Source organism: Miscanthus floridulus, chromosome 4, assembly GCF_019320115.1.
Source record: "Miscanthus floridulus cultivar M001 chromosome 4, ASM1932011v1, whole genome shotgun sequence".
Lineage (NCBI taxonomy): Eukaryota > Viridiplantae > Streptophyta > Magnoliopsida > Poales > Poaceae > Miscanthus > Miscanthus floridulus.
In genome coordinates, this window is record NC_089583.1 from 27,176,064 (window position 1) to 27,195,467 (window position 19,404).

General features: G+C 42.8%; 1 protein-coding gene across 7 annotated transcripts; it reads left to right on the top strand.

Moving 5' to 3' along the window:
- The first annotated feature begins 10,225 nt into the window (after positions 1-10,225).
- On the top strand, positions 10,226-14,726 carry LOC136551209 (shugoshin-1-like). 7 transcript variants are annotated; one of them, XM_066542787.1, is made up of 16 exons: positions 10,226-10,470; positions 10,559-10,734; positions 10,864-10,901; positions 11,018-11,126; positions 11,743-11,766; positions 11,863-11,931; positions 12,008-12,070; positions 12,145-12,226; positions 12,395-12,452; positions 12,610-12,766; positions 12,859-12,924; positions 13,019-13,060; positions 13,148-13,247; positions 13,514-13,574; positions 13,850-13,936; positions 14,027-14,726. In XM_066542787.1, the coding sequence occupies exons 1-16, from the start codon at positions 10,452-10,454 to the stop codon at positions 14,301-14,303; spliced, it is 1,428 nt and encodes a 475-aa protein (XP_066398884.1). In that variant the 5' UTR covers positions 10,226-10,451; the 3' UTR covers positions 14,304-14,726. The 7 variants fall into 7 exon arrangements, with proteins under 7 accessions (XP_066398884.1, XP_066398885.1, XP_066398886.1 ...); XM_066542788.1 differs by having other exon boundaries at positions 12,862-12,924; XM_066542789.1 differs by having other exon boundaries at positions 12,008-12,055.
- Positions 14,727-19,404: the final 4,678 nt, after the last annotated feature.

Below are 19,404 nucleotides of genomic sequence, written 5' to 3' on the forward strand. Positions count from 1 at the left end.
CCTCAAAACTCCCTAACATATAAAAGGTTATAAACCTCTCAACAATAAAACCTGATATTGTTACCCTTAAAGCATCTAATAATGTTTAAGTGACACAATAGGTGGTCTTGTAGCACTATTTTTTTACACCCTATCCTGCCACACTGGTCTAAGCACCCATGCTGAATGGAGACTGGAGTTGGTTTGCACTTTGCGATTAGCTTGACTAGACGACGTGGAGTTATTCTATGTTTCTATCTTTTTATACAATATTTTTTTTTCAAAGTGCAAAAGCTTTTTATAAATGAAAAGTAGTACCATAGTTCAACTTGCATATTACAGACATTATTGTTTTTCAAAGTGACAGTGACGTACATAAATGAATAATCGATGTGTTTGGTGCAGACAGAACCTACTAGTATAGAGGTCGATGGTAAAAGCGTCATGTTAGGTACAAACGAGAATGCGAACACCATAATCTGCATACTTTTGTCTTTAGAGTTAAGATTCTCGTTCAGTAGCATTTTCAGCTTCGTGGTGACGTTCAAATAATATGCATTCAATGCCACTCAGCCAAACTCATCTGAGGAGAAGAATTGTAGGGTTTTTTTGAGCAAAAGAGTCACCCTTCTTTATATATCAGAATAAGAAATACAGACTCCATCAGGAGGCGAAATAAACCAAACGTATCTTCCTACCAAGAAATTAACATAGCTCCTAGCTAAGCAATGAGCATCAAAATAAATTGGAGCTTGTTCCTTAATGGACAAACTCAACTCTTGTTTCATGTTCTAGATCTCCTGGTGGATGCTTCTTATTGCGTTGACACAATAACTAACCACCCGGAATGTTTGAAGACCGAGATCGCTGGCTAGTGCCAGGCCCTTGCGGCATGCCACCACTTCAGCTATTTACGCGTCACCACAACCCTCCTGAACCAGTGCCGATGCCTTGCCATCTTCATCCCTGGCCACAACAGACACCGAAGGAATGCTCGAGTTCTTAGAGGTCGCCGCGGCAACATTAATTTTCACAAAGCCTCTTGGCGGTTTAATCCAGCGCATTGCTGGGCTCCCCGCCACCGGCTTCTCCTTGTTCTTCCGCGTGATCGACTCCACAAAGCTATGAGTCGAGAACAAACTCTGAAATTTCAGCCCTTGGCGTTGCGCGTTCCAAATAGCCCACAGTCTAACCATGCTGCAAAGACTAACATGCTTGCATCTTCTAATATTCTACTTCTAATTTGCTGCAGGTAGACACTAGCAATGCATTCAGCAAGCAAGGAAGCTTCACATGAGATTTGCAATGGCAGCCGATCTTCTCTCTCTAGTTTTTCTTTTTGCATGTGAGGAATCTTGAACTTGTTGCATCCTTTAACCTTCATGGCTTCCTTCAAAACACTTTGAAGTGTTACAAAAATCCTGTTTGCTTTCCATGGAGAGTACTCTAAGAATGCCTACAAAACATTAGTTCAAGAAATGAATCAATGAATGGATAATGTTGTATGGATGCCTTTAAAACATGTGTGAACAATTTACCTGTTCGACGGCTGGAACTAGATCTTTTATTGTTTTTGCATCCTTCTTGTATTGAATAGCTTGAATAGCTCGAAAAAACCCAAGTCTAAAATGTTGAAATCCAGAGAATTGAGTGGTTGACAAATAAGGCGAATGTCAAACCCTTCTTGCTTGGCGGCCTCACAAAAAATAGGATCATCCACTTTTAAATCGGAAGGTGCATTATCTTGTTGTATGAAAATTGGCTTGTTCACATCTTCCCTTGGCCATTTGGCTAGAATAGCAGGCAGCACATTGTTTACCATGAAATCCGTAATCACATCTCTTGTGATTGAAGTTATTGGCTTGATTACTTGTTCTCCACGTAGACGATTATGACTTCTTCTAACAGCATGTTCATAAGTGACAAGTGGAAAACAACCAATTTTTCCATAAAAAACACACTCTCCATTCCTAAACCTTGGCCGAGCACAAACACACAAGAACATGAGCCTAGGGATGTAATTCTTGTTCTTACAAGTACGATGTGGTTCATCTTCCTCGGGTAGCAAGTAATATTTTTCAGATTTTTGAGAGAGGTAGAACCATTTTTCATGAATGAACACAAAGTCAAAAAAATCCTTAAACCTTGGATCATCAACCAAACCCTGCTCAATCATATCAACACACCACTTCAACCTAGTCTTCTTGTTAGCATCTGTGAGATATGGTTTGATGCTACTAGAGTGGCGCCTAAGTAAACCTTTTTTCAAATACCTTTATATCTTAGATTTGCTCATACCGAGTTTACTATACAGATCTTCTATGGTCATTCTTTCCCAATTATACCCCATGGTTGTATAATTTTTTCTGATGTTAAATCAAGATATCTTTCAATTTTCTTTTGGTGAGCTCAATTCCCATAGTCCAAATTCTCACAAATTGTTCAGTTCCTTCACCCTCTTCTAAATTAAAAGTTTGGATGATCTTGTGCATACTATTGTCAATTCATAGTTGCTTTTGTTGGCTCAAACATTATAGTATTCTTTTCAATGCTACTCATATTTTCTAGAGCCACTGCTGCCCCAAAAAACTATTGATCGGTCCCATAATCGCATCAATATCCATTCCTCCAAAAGCGTAGTTTTTGAGCTTTCTTGTGATTTCGTGATTCTGAGATCTCGTGCTTGTTTGGGCTTCATCTACATGTGTTATGACCTCTGGCGAACATCTCTATCCACTAGTTTTGGCAGATTCTTTACGAGCACAAAGATCTGGAGTTTTGAGGAAAGTTGAGAAAACCACAAGTGAAAAGATGGATTTTGATATCTGCTTTGATTCCGCGGTGTCTGGTTGTTGATCTTTTGGGGAAATATTCAAAACACCCTTTGAAACATCTCTGCAAAGTTTGGTGTGCATCAGAGCTGATTTGGTTCAAAATCATATTTTAGATGGAGGTTCTCGGGCTGCTGGAGGCTGTAGAATCATGCCAGTTCTAGAGGCAGCCAGGCTGTTTTGAATAGGACCAAAACCGGCTTGGCCGGTTTGAACAATACCAAAACAGGCTAGGGTACTTTCATTGTTCCATCGCGTTTTCGTGTCCTTTGGTTTGTTTTTCGCTTCCAGTTTTTTCCATTTTGTTCTCTAGTCTATCTCGAGTACATCTAGTCACCAGTTTGGCCTGTGCATGGACTCACATTGGAAGTTTTGGGGTTTTGAGCACTCTGGTAGGTTGCTTGGGACATGGCCGGTTTCTCGTCGGATAAATTTTATTTGGTTCCCATTCACCTCCCCTTTGGTCGTCTGCTTGGTCCTTCAATTGGTACCACAGTTGATTAAGGATCAATCCACCTTAATCGGTTCTTGATTCATGAAGAAGACAATGGAGCACGGCAGTGTAAAGGCTTTGTGTTTTGATGCGAAGAACTACCCCTATTGGAAGATCCGCATGTCCGCTTACTCGCAAAGCATCAACTCTCCTATTTGGGACATCTGCTTGGATCATGTTTACGTGGTTTTGGCTGCTCGAGTTGGTCAGATATAGATTGACCACCACCAACATTGATAAGGACATGAGCTCCATACATACGACCATGCTTGGAGATAGAGGCCGAGGAGATCAGCGAGGTTGTCCTAACCGAGAAGGAGGCCCGAAGCTCATCCGGTTCGAGTCACCAAGGTGGAGGCCAAAATCAAGTTCGAGCCCATCTCGGGTTCCAGGATCAGTCTATCATAAAACTGGTCACACGGGCGCGTTCGGACTCCGTTTTCGACAATCCACATATGGATGGAAAACTAATTAGATAAGGAAGCCAATGCAAGTGGTCTCACGGTAAAAGCTCTTCAGAATCAATGGGAATCGTCAAAACAAGTCAGCGTCCAGAATCTGCTAGGGTGTTGCGATACCGTCTTTTGGTCTGTTGGACTGTGTATCGTGTTTGGGCCCATTAGGGGGCGCGTCCAGGGGGTGACGCCCAAGACTCTATAATTAGCAGCCGTTGCTCTCCTTAGGGTTTGGGTTTTGTTTAGTTCTTAATTTTCTTGTGAAACAGACGTCGTTTTCCTGCAACTGTGCCGCCAAGGTCACTTGTTGTGAACCAGGGCCCCAGTTCTTGATCTTGTTCGCCTATGGCGATTAGTCATTTGAATAAAGACTTGAACTCCCTCTTGTTTTCTTAAGCCTCATATTTATTTGTAATTTCAAATTGCGTCATCCCGTTCTTGCTTGTGTTCTCGATTCGCTTGCAGGAAAGCCTTCTCGGCGAGGTCAATCGCGTTCGCGTGGTTGATAACCAACGGAGCAGTGGTATAACGGTTGCGGGGGTTCGAATCAGTCTTGGTTCAAAGCCTAGATCATGAACGTCGAGTCTCCACCAATTGACGTTATCATACCTTTTGGAAGATCGGACCTTGTCTACATCAAGTGGTATCAGAGATCTTGTTGCCTGTTAGGTATAACTTTGTTTTTCTCTTTAGATTGTTACTGTTTTTGCATTACCTATAATCCACAAAAAGCCAAAAAATATACACCGCCACATATTCCCTGTCATATAGCCTCGTTGTGCCGTGCAATTTCGTCTCTGTTTCGCGTTATTGAGTTCGTGTCCTAGGGCAAGTTCTGGTTGCTGGTTTTAGATCGTTTTTAGTCCAGTTTGTGTTTTTCCCTTTGTTTTTCATCATAATCCGTGAACACCTTCAAGTCTTGTTGTGTTTCCTTTGTATCCATCAAACCCTAGTCCACGCCATCTAATTTGTTACACTTGTCTTCACTGTTTGCATCTATCCATATCCGCTGCAACAACTTTTGCACGTATTGTTCCCGTTTTGTCCTCTAATTTGCAGTTAGTTCTTAAAACTGGTCTAGTTTTCGCATACGAACTCATATTTCGATATTCCATATATCAAAATCAATTAGAAATTTTTTTTGGATCCGTCTGTCCCCTGCTTTGTCGTGTTCGGAAAATTTTATTTTGGCCAAAAACTGGTCACAAGATTCTCTTTTTGTGGTCACAAGCTTTTTGTCAATTTTGAGCACATCTCCTGAATTTTCCCCAGGCCACGCCTTTCACTTGTTTAAGCTCATATTTTCTGTGGTTACTTTTTTTGTGCTCCTAAGTGAAGAAAAAATATCAAAAAATAAAATAAAAAGAAAAAGTTAAAGAATCCCAAAAAACAACGACAGCCCAAAAATAGAGAAAAAAGAGAGGGGCAAAAGTGGAACAATATCTAGAGGAGCACATAGAGAGCACTATTTGAGCTGTGTTTGCGTGTGCTGATTTCCGCCTTGTTCCTAATCATATTCTTGTTGTTCACATCACTTGATACATCTGGTACTTGGAACGTGAATAGGCCAGCAACTACGACAAGTACTCGGGATACTTATTCAGCTTTGCTATTCAGTTGCGAATATTGCTATTCCTTGTTACTATATTATGCATGTCCAAGCTCCACTTTCTTCTAACCAAGTATAGGTTTGCCTTGCAACTGTTACACTCAAGCTACAACGATATCATAGTCACCGACCAATTGCACCGCCTATTGCTTTGGTAAGAACACTTGTAAGACCGTGGTAAGACGCTTGAGAGTGTGTGACTTTACTCCTTGACCACATCCTATAGTAGCTGAAAGAAAAATACATATTTATGTGTTTTCTTGTTTGATTCTAACAATGACAGGTTGTTCGTATCCACCGACTTATAATGGTATAGGTGCTGATGAGTACATAGAGTGGGAAATTACCATAGATAATATATTTGCTACTCGCTTTATGTGTCCAAGGAGGAAGGTAAAAATACAGCTAGTGTTTTGCGACATTCTGCTTTATCTTGGTGGGAGTCTTTAGATCCTTCTAATAAAACTCAAACTTGAAATGATATGAAACTCCTTATGTGAGAAACATTTGTTAATCCACCTCTTGTTTTGACTTCATATGCTGAGGTGCACCATTTAGTGGAAGAGTATATTGTTATTCCTCTTGCTATGACTAACCTTCTGCAGGATAATGTACATAAGCGAGAGGATGACATGGAAGAAAATGGGGAGCTCACAACCTCATATGCAAATTCAGAACCATCACTTCACAATGCACCTATTACTCCTACTGAGAACACAGGTAATGCCCATGCTGCTACACTCACGGAAGGTGAAAATTGTTTTATTGTACTAAAATTTTCCACAAACCATGCTATCATAGAGCAATTGTTAGTGAAACCCTCTCTTGATTTATCTTTGTCCCATGATAATTTGCTTGATGTTCCTTGTGATAAAGATGAATTGGTTGATGATGCTTTAGTTTTACATATTTTGGAACCAACCACTTGTGCTGAAAATAAACATGTTATTCATATTGCTACTAAAACTGATGAGCTCAAATTGTTGTCTTCTTTACATACTTTGGGTTACATTGAATTTGATGTTTAGGTTACATTGAATTTGATGTTTTGTGTAACCTAGATTATTTGGAGGAGAGCCTTTTTAAATATGTTGATTTGCCTTGGTTTTCTAAACACACATATCATGTTATTGGCAAATATGACAACAAAGGACAATATATGAAACATCGAGTATACGTTCGTAGTAATATGAATTCCCCTTTTGTTGTACAAGATTATGATCGTTTAGAGGGCAGCCATAATAATACAAACATTTACTTATGTTCCTCAAAGAAATAAGTTCACTTCCAAGAAGGGGACCATTGTTGGTTGCTACCTATGTCTGCTAGACCATCTATTTCTGTATTGTCTTTGGTTAGTTCTAATCTTTTGCAGGATAGTGTTGACATATATCGTGTGCATTCGGACCATGGAGTCTACATGCTTGCTGAAATTTTTATGCAAGATGACATGCTAGAAACTTGGAAATATGGTCACGTTCCTTCTCACAATTATTTTTGTTCGCTTTGTCTTCGCAACCCCGTTCTTCTTTGTGTTGTGCAGGATCAGTTTCAAGCACAATCGACGCTGAGGACGGCTTTTCATCAAGAAAGGGAGGATGATAAGGACATGAGCTCCATACATACGACCATGCTTGGAGATAGAGGCCGAGGAGATCAGCGAGGTTGTCCTAACCGAGAAGGAGGCCCGAAGCTCATCCGGTTCGAGTCACCAAGGTGGAGGCCCAAATCAAGTTTGAGCCCATCTTGGGTTCCAGGACCAGTCTGTCATAAAACTGGTCACACGGGCGCGTACGGACTCCGTTTTCGACGATCCACATATGGATGAAAAGCTAATTAGATAAGGAAGCCAATACAAGTGGTCTCACGTCAAAAGCTCTTCGGAATCAACAGGAATCGTCGAAACAAGTCAGCATCCAGAATCTGCCAGGGTGCCGCGACACCGTCTTATGGTCTGTTGGACCGTGTATCGTGTTTGGGCCCATTAGGGGGCGTGTCCAGGGGGGTGACGCCCAAGAGTCTATAATTAGCAACCGTTGCTATCCTTAGGGTTTGAGTTTTGTTCAATCGACGCTATCATACTTTTTAGAAGATCAGGCCTTGTCTACATCAAGCACCACCACCCTCAACCTCCCACCTCTCCCCACACAAAAACTATTTGTAATTGTCGACTTCACCCCTCACTTATAAATCCAGGTACTAATCTACCCCCTTAAACTACTGAAAACAATCTAAATAAGCCCTAAGGCTGTTTTGAAAGTGGCTTCGTTGACGTGGCATATTAAAATGTCCTCAAAACTCCCTAACATATAAAAGGTTATAAACCTCTCAACAATAAAACCTGATATTGTTACCCTTAAAGCATCTAATAATGTTTAAGTGACACAATAGGTGGTCTTGTAGCACTATTTTTTTACACCCTATCCTGCCACACTGGTCTAAGCACCCATGCTGAATGGAGACTGGAGTTGGTTTGCACTTTGCGATTAGCTTGACTAGACGACGTGGAGTTATTCTATGTTTCTATCTTTTTATACAATATTTTTTTTTCAAAGTGCAAAAGCTTTTTATAAATGAAAAGTAGTACCATAGTTCAACTTGCATATTACAGACATTATTGTTTTTCAAAGTGACAGTGACGTACATAAATGAATAATCGATGTGTTTGGTGCAGACAGAACCTACTAGTATAGAGGTCGATGGTAAAAGCGTCATGTTAGGTACAAACGAGAATGCGAACACCATAATCTGCATACTTTTGTCTTTAGAGTTAAGATTCTCGTTCAGTAGCATTTTCAGCTTCGTGGTGACGTTCAAATAATATGCATTCAATGCCACTCAGCCAAACTCATCTGAGGAGAAGAATTGTAGGGTTTTTTTGAGCAAAAGAGTCACCCTTCTTTATATATCAGAATAAGAAATACAGACTCCATCAGGAGGCGAAATAAACCAAACGTATCTTCCTACCAAGAAATTAACATAGCTCCTAGCTAAGCAATGAGCATCAAAATAAATTGGAGCTTGTTCCTTAATGGACAAACTCAACTCTTGTTTCATGTTCTAGATCTCCTGGTGGATGCTTCTTATTGCGTTGACACAATAACTAACCACCCGGAATGTTTGAAGACCGAGATCGCTGGCTAGTGCCAGGCCCTTGCGGCATGCCACCACTTCAGCTATTTACGCGTCACCACAACCCTCCTGAACCAGTGCCGATGCCTTGCCATCTTCATCCCTGGCCACAACAGACACCGAAGGAATGCTCGAGTTCTTAGAGGTCGCCGCGGCAACATTAATTTTCACAAAGCCTCTTGGCGGTTTAATCCAGCGCATTGCTGGGCTCCCCGCCACCGGCTTCTCCTTGTTCTTCCGCGTGATCGACTCCACAAAGCTATGAGTCGAGAACAAACTCTGAAATTTCAGCCCTTGGCGTTGCGCGTTCCAAATAGCCCACAGTCTAACCACCACCATTGTGAGTTCCTCATGTTTGAGCACCTTCATCACCTTAGCTAGCCAAGCTCTAGCATTCGGTGTCTGTAGCTGACAAATAAACTCCATGATCTCCTCCCTCTCCAGAGCCCAAACACTCTTGGCCAGGTTGCACTCCAAAAGCGCATGCCTCCACGAGTCCATACCATCGCATAAAGAACATACCCATTAGGCGCCATGTTCTTGCGGTGAATAAATAATATGCGAACACCGCAATGCAGCACTTTTCTTCAGAGATTCTGAACCTTAGACTGGATATAACCGGTCCAACCTTAGACTGGATAAACCGGACGGCCCAATACTTGGGCTGGATGGCCTAATACTTGGCCCAATCGTCTGATCCGGTCCTCACAGAGTGAGGGAGACCTCGGGACGGCTGACGACGCAGCTCTAAAACCTCTGGTACTCGAGGGCCAAGGAAACCTCCCGAGGATTCTGAACGAGCTCCAAGTGCACCACCTTCAGGAGGCCAGCCCTGCGGGGCCAGCAAGTATATCCAAGCGCAATTCAATATCCCGTGATAATTTATAGAATTGCTAGTCAATAGTGCACGTCAAGAAGCAACGCAATGGCTGTTGTTCACACCTGACGTGTCACGGCAGATAAAAAAAAAGGTGACAATATTTTAATCGGCCAATAGAGCTGTAGTAGCAATTGCAATACGACTCACGACTACCAATTGTGAAACAATCTCAGCGCACAGCTCCAGTTGGTATAAATAGCTGATAAATTTCGCGGCAATTATATTTTCCAAAAGAAATAATCTAGATTGGTAAAAAGAACGGGACGTCCAGCGCGGCAGCGCCCCACGTCCGGACGCGGCGTCCGCCCGGACACAGCTACCATACACGCACCCAACGCACTAAGGCTATCCGCACTCGTCCATCTCTATTTCCAACTCTAAAAAAAAACATTCTATCATAGTCATCGAGATTCTCTACTTTATATCCATTTCTTCCGTACCCATGTTATCTCTATCCCATACTCTATACCCATTATTCCATATTTTATTTCCCTCTCTCCCCTTTTCTCTCTCACGAACTCTCTTTCTCTCTCTGTACTACAGTGTTACTACAGTGTTTAGCGTGGCTCTTCCGCGTTCACTGTCTCTGACGCTTTCCTATACAACCGGTATGCTACCACGCGCGGTACACCACCCCTAGTATACCAGCCGCTTTAGCGGTCTGCGGTGCGGACGGCCTAACACCCTTCGCCCCGCGCCAAATCTCGCTCTCAAGGCCGCATTCCAATTTCCATCTCTACCCGCTCCGATTTTGAATTCGATTGGGCCCACCGCGGGCCAGCCTGACACTCTAGCCCCACCATCTCCACCCGCAGCCGGCAGCCCAATCGATCTCCTTCCGCCCCTCCGAATTCTCGCACCCCGCGGCCCGCGCTCCGAAATCGAATTCGTTCCCCTCCCCCCGCAGGCTCGCATCACGGCACGCCGGAGCCATCGCCGCCGCCTCGACCCCTCCGCGCGCCGCCTACACCCTGAGCTGGGCTTCCAGGTCCCAGCGCCCGCGCCTCGTTCGCCACCTGAGCCCCTCGCCGGCGGACCGCCCCCCTCACCCCTGCGGGCACACGGGACCTCCATGGCCTCCACCGCTGCCGGTAGGTCCTCTTCCCCCGGCTCCATTCTAGTTTCTCCGCCCGTCCACGCCGCGCCATCTCAGCTTCGAGCTTCGGCCCATTGGACCAGGAGGAGGTGCGGCGCGCGGTGGCTTGAACCCTCCGCACCCGAACCCTAGTGGCGATGGCGGCCCTAAGCTCCGGTCGCCGCCGGGGAAAGGGAATAAGCCCGTTGCCCTCGCCGACATCACCAACACTGGGAAGCCCAACGCCGCCAGATCCATCACCGCCCAAGACCTCGTCAAGGTGAGCTTCGTCACTTTAGCTCCAACAATTCAACTGCCGTATCTAGGTTACTCATGCCATACCAGTTTGATTACGTTTTTTATCGGACAATCTATTCGCTGAGCTCGATATTTGCTTGCATTGTCGCAGGAGAACGGCAAGTTGATGACTCTGCTCAACGAGAAGACGTATGTTGCCTTGCCTCTCCATCCCCTCCTTGTTTGTTGCTGTAGATGTGTGGGTGTGAGTGGGGGACTTGCTATTTCTTTCCTAACTAATGTAGCTTAGCTTTCCTTCTCTGCAGGAAGATCATTGACCTCAGCAGGGTTGAGATATACAAGCTCCATCTTGCGCTGCAAGCATCGAAACAACAGAATCTACACCTTGCGCAAAACAATTCACAGATGCTTGCGGTTTGTCTACATCTCCATCCACTCCGTTTCTCACCATGGATGCATTAACATTGATCTTTTACTCTTGTGTGCTGTTCCTTTGTTGGCAATCCAATTGAACGGCATGCTATCCTGCGAGTTATGCCTGTGCACCACAATAACACTATTTTTTAAAAAGGACAAGTGCTCAATTTTGGCAGTTCAGATACAGTTTTCCCCCAAATTATGCGTTGAGTTTAACTCCATTATGTTGGATCTGAAAAATTGAGTAAATTGTGTATGCCATCTTTTTACTTTATACTATTATACTATCTCTGATCCCAAATATAAGTTCATTTAGGTTTGTCTTAAATTAAGCGTTTTTAGCTTTGACTGTTAATAGCAAAAAAACAAAGAGACAAATAACATAAGGTTGACATAATAGATTCATCTGAATAATGTATAACTCTTTCTATTTAAAATATTATGTATTTGTATATGTTATATTGGTCCAAGTGTCATATCGGACAGACGGAGACTGTGAATGTCCTAATGGACGTAGATCTACATTTAGGGTCAAAGCATTACACACATAGTGCTTATTATGTGGTGCAAAATAGAGCACTGCCTAATATTTCTGTTCTGTGCTTCATTGCAGGAAATAAATGCAGGGAAAGATCGAGTAAGTTGTCAGATTCTTCTATGTTTTGGCATCCATTGATTATCAGTACTGAATATGGTGGTTATTGAATTCGTAATTTGAGGATATGATCTGCAGATTAAGATATTGCAGCACGAGCTTTCTTGTACAACAGCACTGCTTAAAGTAAAGGGTTCAGAGCTTGATGTAAGTAAGAGTATGGTTTAACTAGGCTTCTTTTTCATTATAGATTCCATGATTTTATACTTATATATGTTTGCAGAGAAATAAAAACGCTGCTAAAGGACAGCGAAAGGGAGTGAAAGCTCAGGTAGGTATTAAATGTGTAAGTAAAATGACTCACTTTGTTAATATACAACTTCTATAATTCTGAATTTTTTCCTTCTGTAATGGAATTAGGTCTTGAAAGGCACAGCTTCCATAGTCGCAGGAGTTGACTCGGTAACCAGTGGTGTTGAACACCATTTGGTTGAATCTCAATGTAAATCTCACTCTATTCTCTTGTTTCATTTTGTGGATTTTTATTTTTCCATACTGCACTTCATGTCATCTGTGTTCAACATAAAGCATTGTATATTCTACGTCTTTATTGGCTTTGAGTCAGGCACTGTTAAGGTTCTAATTTTCACTTGATTCAATTTCTTCTCAGCTGCCGTATCATCAAATACCGTCTGCCTAGAGCCACCACAAGATGGAAAACAGAAGAGGTATATTTTATCTATTTACTAATGTTCGAGCTGCAACTGCATCTAAATCAAGATAGCATGATTTGGCCATGAGGTTGTTCTTGTTTATGGAATGTGTCTTTGCAGCAACACTATCTGATTGAAACTTTTTACTACTGTTGGTTAATTGTATGATCAGAATGCCTCAACGGAGAAGGTCTTCGAGACTGAACCAAGGTTCCTGTGAGATTGGCGGAGTATCTCAGAATACATTGCATGAGGACACTGTAGCACATCTAGCTCCTTCCACTTTAAGTGTTCAAAAACAGTATGGGCAAACCACTGGAAAACATATGGTAAGACTATTTCATATGTTTTGCTTCTCTAAAAGGATTAATTAATATTGGGTGGTTCTGATCTGTGCAATATTTGGTGATATACTGTGCAGGAGAAGTCACTGCAAAATGAGTGCAGTGCAACAGTGCATGAGGTGGTAATGGCTTCAGAATTCGAGGTACTATATGTCTATCTTGCAGTTTTATTCATCTTCTAGCCATTGATGTTAATTAATATGTTATCTTTTGACCCCTGGTGTCTGATCCTATCAGGAAACTGAGATAAATGAGCAACCACAAAAAACAAATTTGAAGGTATGGGGTGCATTTAATAACCAGTTAAAGATTAATGATGGAACCACTTGCAGATTTAATCTACTTGTTTCCTACAATGTAATTCAGGAGATACAGGAAGCATGTTCCAGGGAAGCTGGAGTTCAGTCTCATAAAATTGGTGATAAGGCCTTCAATAGTAAACAAAACCATTTGACAGGAAGTGAATGTAATGGCCCTCATCTTTCCATATTTTCAACATTTCTTATGTGCCACTTATTTATAGTTATCCAGTTAATTCCAGATGAAACAATTCCAATATCCAGTTTGAATTGATACATTCTGGTCTATTTCTTCTCCTAAGCACATTGTATGCTAGAAATTTAATCTTAAACCCCAAGGATAAATCCCAAGCACATGCTAATTGCTGCAGCTTTTTCTGAACACAGAATTTGAAGAAGTATTAATCTTCACCCAATTACTATTCTTTTACAGCATCTTTGCCATTCAATACCGTTGACCCCCCTGAGCCACCAGAAGACAACGCTATGAAGTGGTAAGGATCATCCTTTTCATTGTTGTTTAAGATGCAATTGTAGTCAGAATTGAGAAAACTGGTAAATTGCTGGGATGGCTCAAACTGTCTGGTCTGGTTTTCACCCCCAAAGGGCCTTTAACAGGATTTATTTTGTTCCATTAAACTAAATTGAAACCTAGGAGACTTAGAAACCCTGATTTATCTTTTGATAAAATACAGAAATCTGTTTGTATCTCATTTAGACTTCACATAATTCTCCCAAATCAGCTGTTGACCAGAAAGTTTATGTGCAGGTGCTCAAAAAAACGGTCGGCCATAGAGGATGTAAATGCCAAACTAGACACGACTACCCGTGAGCCATTGCGCCACGAAGAAAAGAGGTTAGTCTTGCCTGTTTACTGCCTGCATTCAGCTAGTGCAATTGTCTCCAACCGGAACATAACAGCCTTGTTTGTCCTTAATATTTGCAGAAAATCTCGAAGGAGAAAATCTGCAAGACTGAATTCAGTATCTTCTGAGGACATGGATATCACTGTTGAGACTGAGCACAAAGATGTAGCTTCTTTAGCCGGTTCCAGTTCAAATGCCTCGATGGAGCAGAGGACAAATCAAGAGCAGAATGATGGTTGTTCCTCGAGGAAATCTAATGTAGAGCAGATATCAGGGAGGAGATCTCTAAGGCGAGCTGCTGAAAAGGTTGTCTCATACAAGGAGGTACCCTTGAATGTTAAGATGCGACGACCTTAACTACCAGGAGGATGGTAGCTTGCTGTCTTGACTAGCCTTAGCAGGTACCCTCCAGTTTTTTTGTGTGCCCCAGAATCAGTGATTGCTTGGACATCTCGTTCTGCTTCAAACAAACCACCAAAACCTGTATCCACCTTGTCAATATGGCTGCAGCCAGTGTTGTGACCTTGGAGCGGTGTAGCTAGCACTAGTGGAGATATACCATTCTCCTTTCCTAAAATATGTTGTCTTGCTCACTGTTGTTCTTGCTAACTCGATGTAGTATGATTTCTGAACAATTGCCATTGTACATGCTGAGCTTGCTCTTAATTTGGCAAGCTTTTGGTATGCTGTACCCCTCAAACTTATTTTGTTTGTGTGACATTGGTATAGAAGCTAGGTACCAGATCCTCCCATTCATGGATGGTTTGTCCTTGCTGAGAATTGATAACCTCTGGGGTTTTTGTGTTTGGCACGCACATTTTTCCTCCGTCCTTCAAAAAGAGTCATTCTCGCTTCCTAAAAAGTCAACAAATTTTAACTTTGACTAAATATATTTAACAAAATATTAATATTTATGGTACATAATTAGTACCGTTAGGTAGATTGTTGAATATACTTTTATAATAAATTTATTTGGAGATATAAATGTTGCACATATTTTATACAAATCTAGTCAAAGTTGAGAAAGTTTGATTAGCATGATTATCATAGCGACTCTTTTTTAGGGGATGGAGGAAGTAGCCTTAATGCCAACACACAATGCAACGTGTTCTTTGTGAAATTTTTAGCTAATGATGAATGCAACCTATCAGTTTGCTGCTTTTTGAAGGTGATTGAATCCTCATACAGTTTGCATGAGGACCCCTAAAACCTCACTCCCCCTGTAACGCTGCAAAAGTTGTATCTGATCATGTTCGTTCATATAGGTCTGTACAACTAACCATCTCTTCCTGTCCATCTGTTTGCATCTTCTAAGTGATCAATTGCTTGGAGGACATGGCTGTGGAGCAACAGTACAGTACCCGATTTCCTCCATTCCGCGTTCTGAAACAAGGGCTCTTGGCATCACCATTGCCGCCCTTGACAATCAGCTTCACGTCGTCAAAAGCAAAGCAAAGCTATGCCATGGCATCAAGGCACGTACTCAGCATGACAGCGTATGTCGATGCACTTGTGCCCTCTTATGTTCTTGAACAGCACACATTGCTCACCTCTACCGCGGATTTCTGCAAGAACAACAAAATTGGTAAGTCAAGCATGCTCTGCAGTCTGCACATTTAACTTGAAAGGACCAATTTTCTTTCACTCTATCTAAAACTAGTTCCTGTTTCGTGCAATAGCTCTGGTCGACGATGATCAGGTTGCCATGTCTTGATGCGAGCGAGCTCTGTTTTCTCGTCGTTCCATGCAGCCTTGCTCTGTCGATCGTGACATTGAGAGCCATGATCGCCCTCTAATTGCGGAATCAGGGTTTCCGTATATTACGCACCAGCAACAGAAAAAACCCGTTTATTGGATTGATTGACTCGCTATAAAGTCCTCTCCAACCCAAAATCTGTAATCTGTATTCGCGACAAAAACATCTGTGTGCATGGGTAATCACCTAGCACCGGCATCGCGGTACCCAGAAACCAGTCCGGATCCAGCAGCCAACAACGGAGGCGACAGCAGCAGCGCGTCGTCGTCCAGCGGCTGCGACGTCGACGTCCCGGCCCTGCCACAAGACGTCCTCTTCGACATCCTGCTGCACGCGCGCCTCCCCGCCGAGCAGCTCTGCCTTATCCGCGTCGTCCGCCAGTCGTGGTGCTCCGTGTTAAAACTGTAGGATCATCTAGAAGTATATCTAGCGGGTGAAACTTTTCTATTTAAGATATAACACATAGATCCGTCGTAGAATATGAACTAGAGAGAGGAGAGAGGATGAGAGAAGGGAGGTGTTACCGATCATCGGTGGGCTTCGCGGAGGAGCTGGCCATGGCGTCGGTGTTGATGACGCGGGTGTCAGTGTAGGGGCAGCAGTGGAGTCTGGTGGCGGTGTCGAAGTCGGACGCAGTGCAGTGGAGGCGCGATCCAGTGGCGGCGGCGAAGGCGGTGGCGCTTCCCGTCGCTCATAGCACTGCCCTTTCGATCGGACTAGGGTTAGGATGTCGATAGGGAGTTGGCGGCTGCGGTGAACCTCGTACCTTGCGCCTCGACCCCCACCTTCCTATTTATAGCGATGCGTGACGGAGGCCCACCAACCATGATTGGGTTGAGCGCCCCTGATCAGGGCGCGGATCAAAGGCCCAAATTGACCGTTGGGCCAATTTGATGGAGATTAACCTAACATTCTCCCCTTGATCTCACCTTATGACTTAAACTTAAAATACTTATCTATTTTCCCATTTCATCACAGATTAGCGCATAGAGCGTGCCTCATCACAACGGTTAGTACCATTGAATTAACAGCTACAATACATCTCTCTGTTTGAAACATATTCTCAACTAGGCCCTTATTGTCCAGGAATCATAGGCTTTCTCGTAAACCCATGCCGACTAAGTGTTCTCTGAACACATTGGTGGTAAGCCTTTTATAAGCGGATCCGCAAGCATCTTCTCTGTGCTTACATGCTCAAGACTAATAGCATGATCCTGGACTTTGTCTTTCAGAACATAGAACTTTATGTCAATGTATTTGGCAGCATTACTTAATTTATTGTTATGAGCATAAGTTACTGCTGGTTCATTGTCGCAGTATAACTTGAGTGGTGTATGGATGTCGTCAACCACTTTCAACCTGGGCATAAATTTCTTTAGCCAGTTCACCTGCCACGTGGCCTCATAACAAGCTACAAACTCGGCATACATCGTGGACGATGCAGTGATGGTTTGCTTGGAGCTTTTCCACGATATTGCTCCTCCTGCGAGAGTAAATACATAGCCTGATGTGGATTTTTTATCATCTACATCTCCCGCAAAATCTGAATTTGAATACCCCTCTATATGGAGAGAATCAGATCTTCTGTACGTTAGCATGAGACATTTTGTACCTTGCAAATAACATAAAGCTTTCTTTACCATTCTCTAGTGTTCTATTCCTAGATTACTCTGATATCTACCAAGTATCCTGCTAACAAAAGCTAAGTCAGGGCGTGTACATACTTGAGCATATTGCAAGCTTCCGACAGCCGAAGCATATGGGACCGCTTTCATTCGATCGATCTCATATTGGTTCGTGGGGCATTGGAATTCTCCAAAACTATCGCCCTTGACTATAGGAGCAGGTGAAGGCTTACACGCATGCATACTGTATTTCTTTAGAACTTTTTCTAAGTATGCATTTTGCGATAATCCTAAAACCCCCTTTGTTCTATCTAGGTGAATCTCTATTCCTAAAACAAATGAAGCTTCACCAAGATCTTTCATGTAAAAATTTGAGGGCAAGAACTTCTTCCACCCTGTTCGTTTGATCGTATCAGCCATGCTTATCAGCCATGATACAATATTTTTCTCTCACAACAAAACAGCATCAGCCGGTTTATAAGCCACAGAAACGATCAAGCGAATAGGGTGTTCATCTCTAGTAGTAGATTAACATCACTACTAGCGAGTAAGATGTCATCCACATACAGGATTAGGAAAATGAATTCCTCATTCTTGAACTTTGTATAAACGCAATTGTCCTCCACATTCTCTTTAAACCCAAACTTCCTAATCGTTCCATCAAACTTTAAACACCACTGTCTAGAGGCTTGTTTTAATCCGTAAATGGATTTCTTCAGACGGCATCCCTACGTTCTTTTCCTTTTACGACAAAACCTTTTGGTTGTGCCATATAAACATTTTCATCTAGATCCCCGTTAAGAAAAGCCATCTTTACATCCACCTGATTTCTAAATTGTAGTGCGCCACTAATGCCATTATGATTCCAAAAGAGTAGATGAAAATATTTAGAATAGAGATAAATTCTAAATCGTAGTGCGCCACTCCCACGTCCGCTCGCGTATTCCCACACTGCCTGCATGCCATGACCTGACGCGCTGCTCTTTAGACCGAATGCTCCAGCAATGTGGAGTCCGATAGACTCCATTAAGCATCCAAAGAGGAAAAACTGCGACTGGACGCATCAGGTCACGCATGACCGGACATAGACCCGAGTCCGGTCCTCTCTAGCCTCGCGCACAAGCCTACGTCAGCGTACGTCATCCTTCACCAGACACCCCCCTGCGTGTCCGGTCACCTTTTACCTTCTGCGTCTGGTGCAACACCCTAGCGTCGCTGCCTCTGCTAGTACTGACCAGACACGCCTGCTGAGTCCGGTCGCTGCCACCGCAGCGTCCGGTCACCTTGGGACAGCTCCACCACTTCACCAAGTTCGCCACCCTTGCTCAAATGTACCAACCACCAAGTGTATCACCTTGTGCACATGTGTTAGCATATTTTCACAAATATTTTCAAGGGTGTTAGCTCTCCACTAGATCCTAATGTATATGCAATGAGTTAGAGCATCTAGTGGCACTTTGACAACCGCATTTCACGACGAGTCTCACCCCCCTTAATAGTACAACTATCAATCCTAAATATGATCATACCCACTAGGTGTCTTGACCACTAAAACAAAATGCTCCTTTTACTTATACCTTTGCCTTAAACTTTTTGTTTTTCTCTTTCTTCTTTTCCAAGCCCGAGCATTTGATCACCATGGTCACACCACCATCTTGATCAATTCCATCTTGCTCCACCACTTGGAATGTGCTACCCTATCTCATGATCACTTAGAGCAAAGGGTTAGCAACTAGGGTTTCATCAATTCTCCAAAACCAAACTAGAGCTTTCAATCTCCCCCTTTTTGGTAATTGATGACAACCCTTTCTCAAAGATATGAAATAAAATTATTTTGAATTCATGTTGCTTGCCTAAGCATTTTTGCCACTGTTTGGAGCAACCCAACCTTGATCACCTCTACATGGTCATTTTGAACAAAGGGTTAGCAACAAGGATTTGGACAAGTTTTATGAACCAGAATTGGTAGCATTGCTCCCTCTACATATGTGCTAAGAGTTTGGATAGAAAGCTTGCACATATGCTGAGGTAGGAAACATAGGATGCAATGACTAACAAATGATGCTAAGGTATAAGA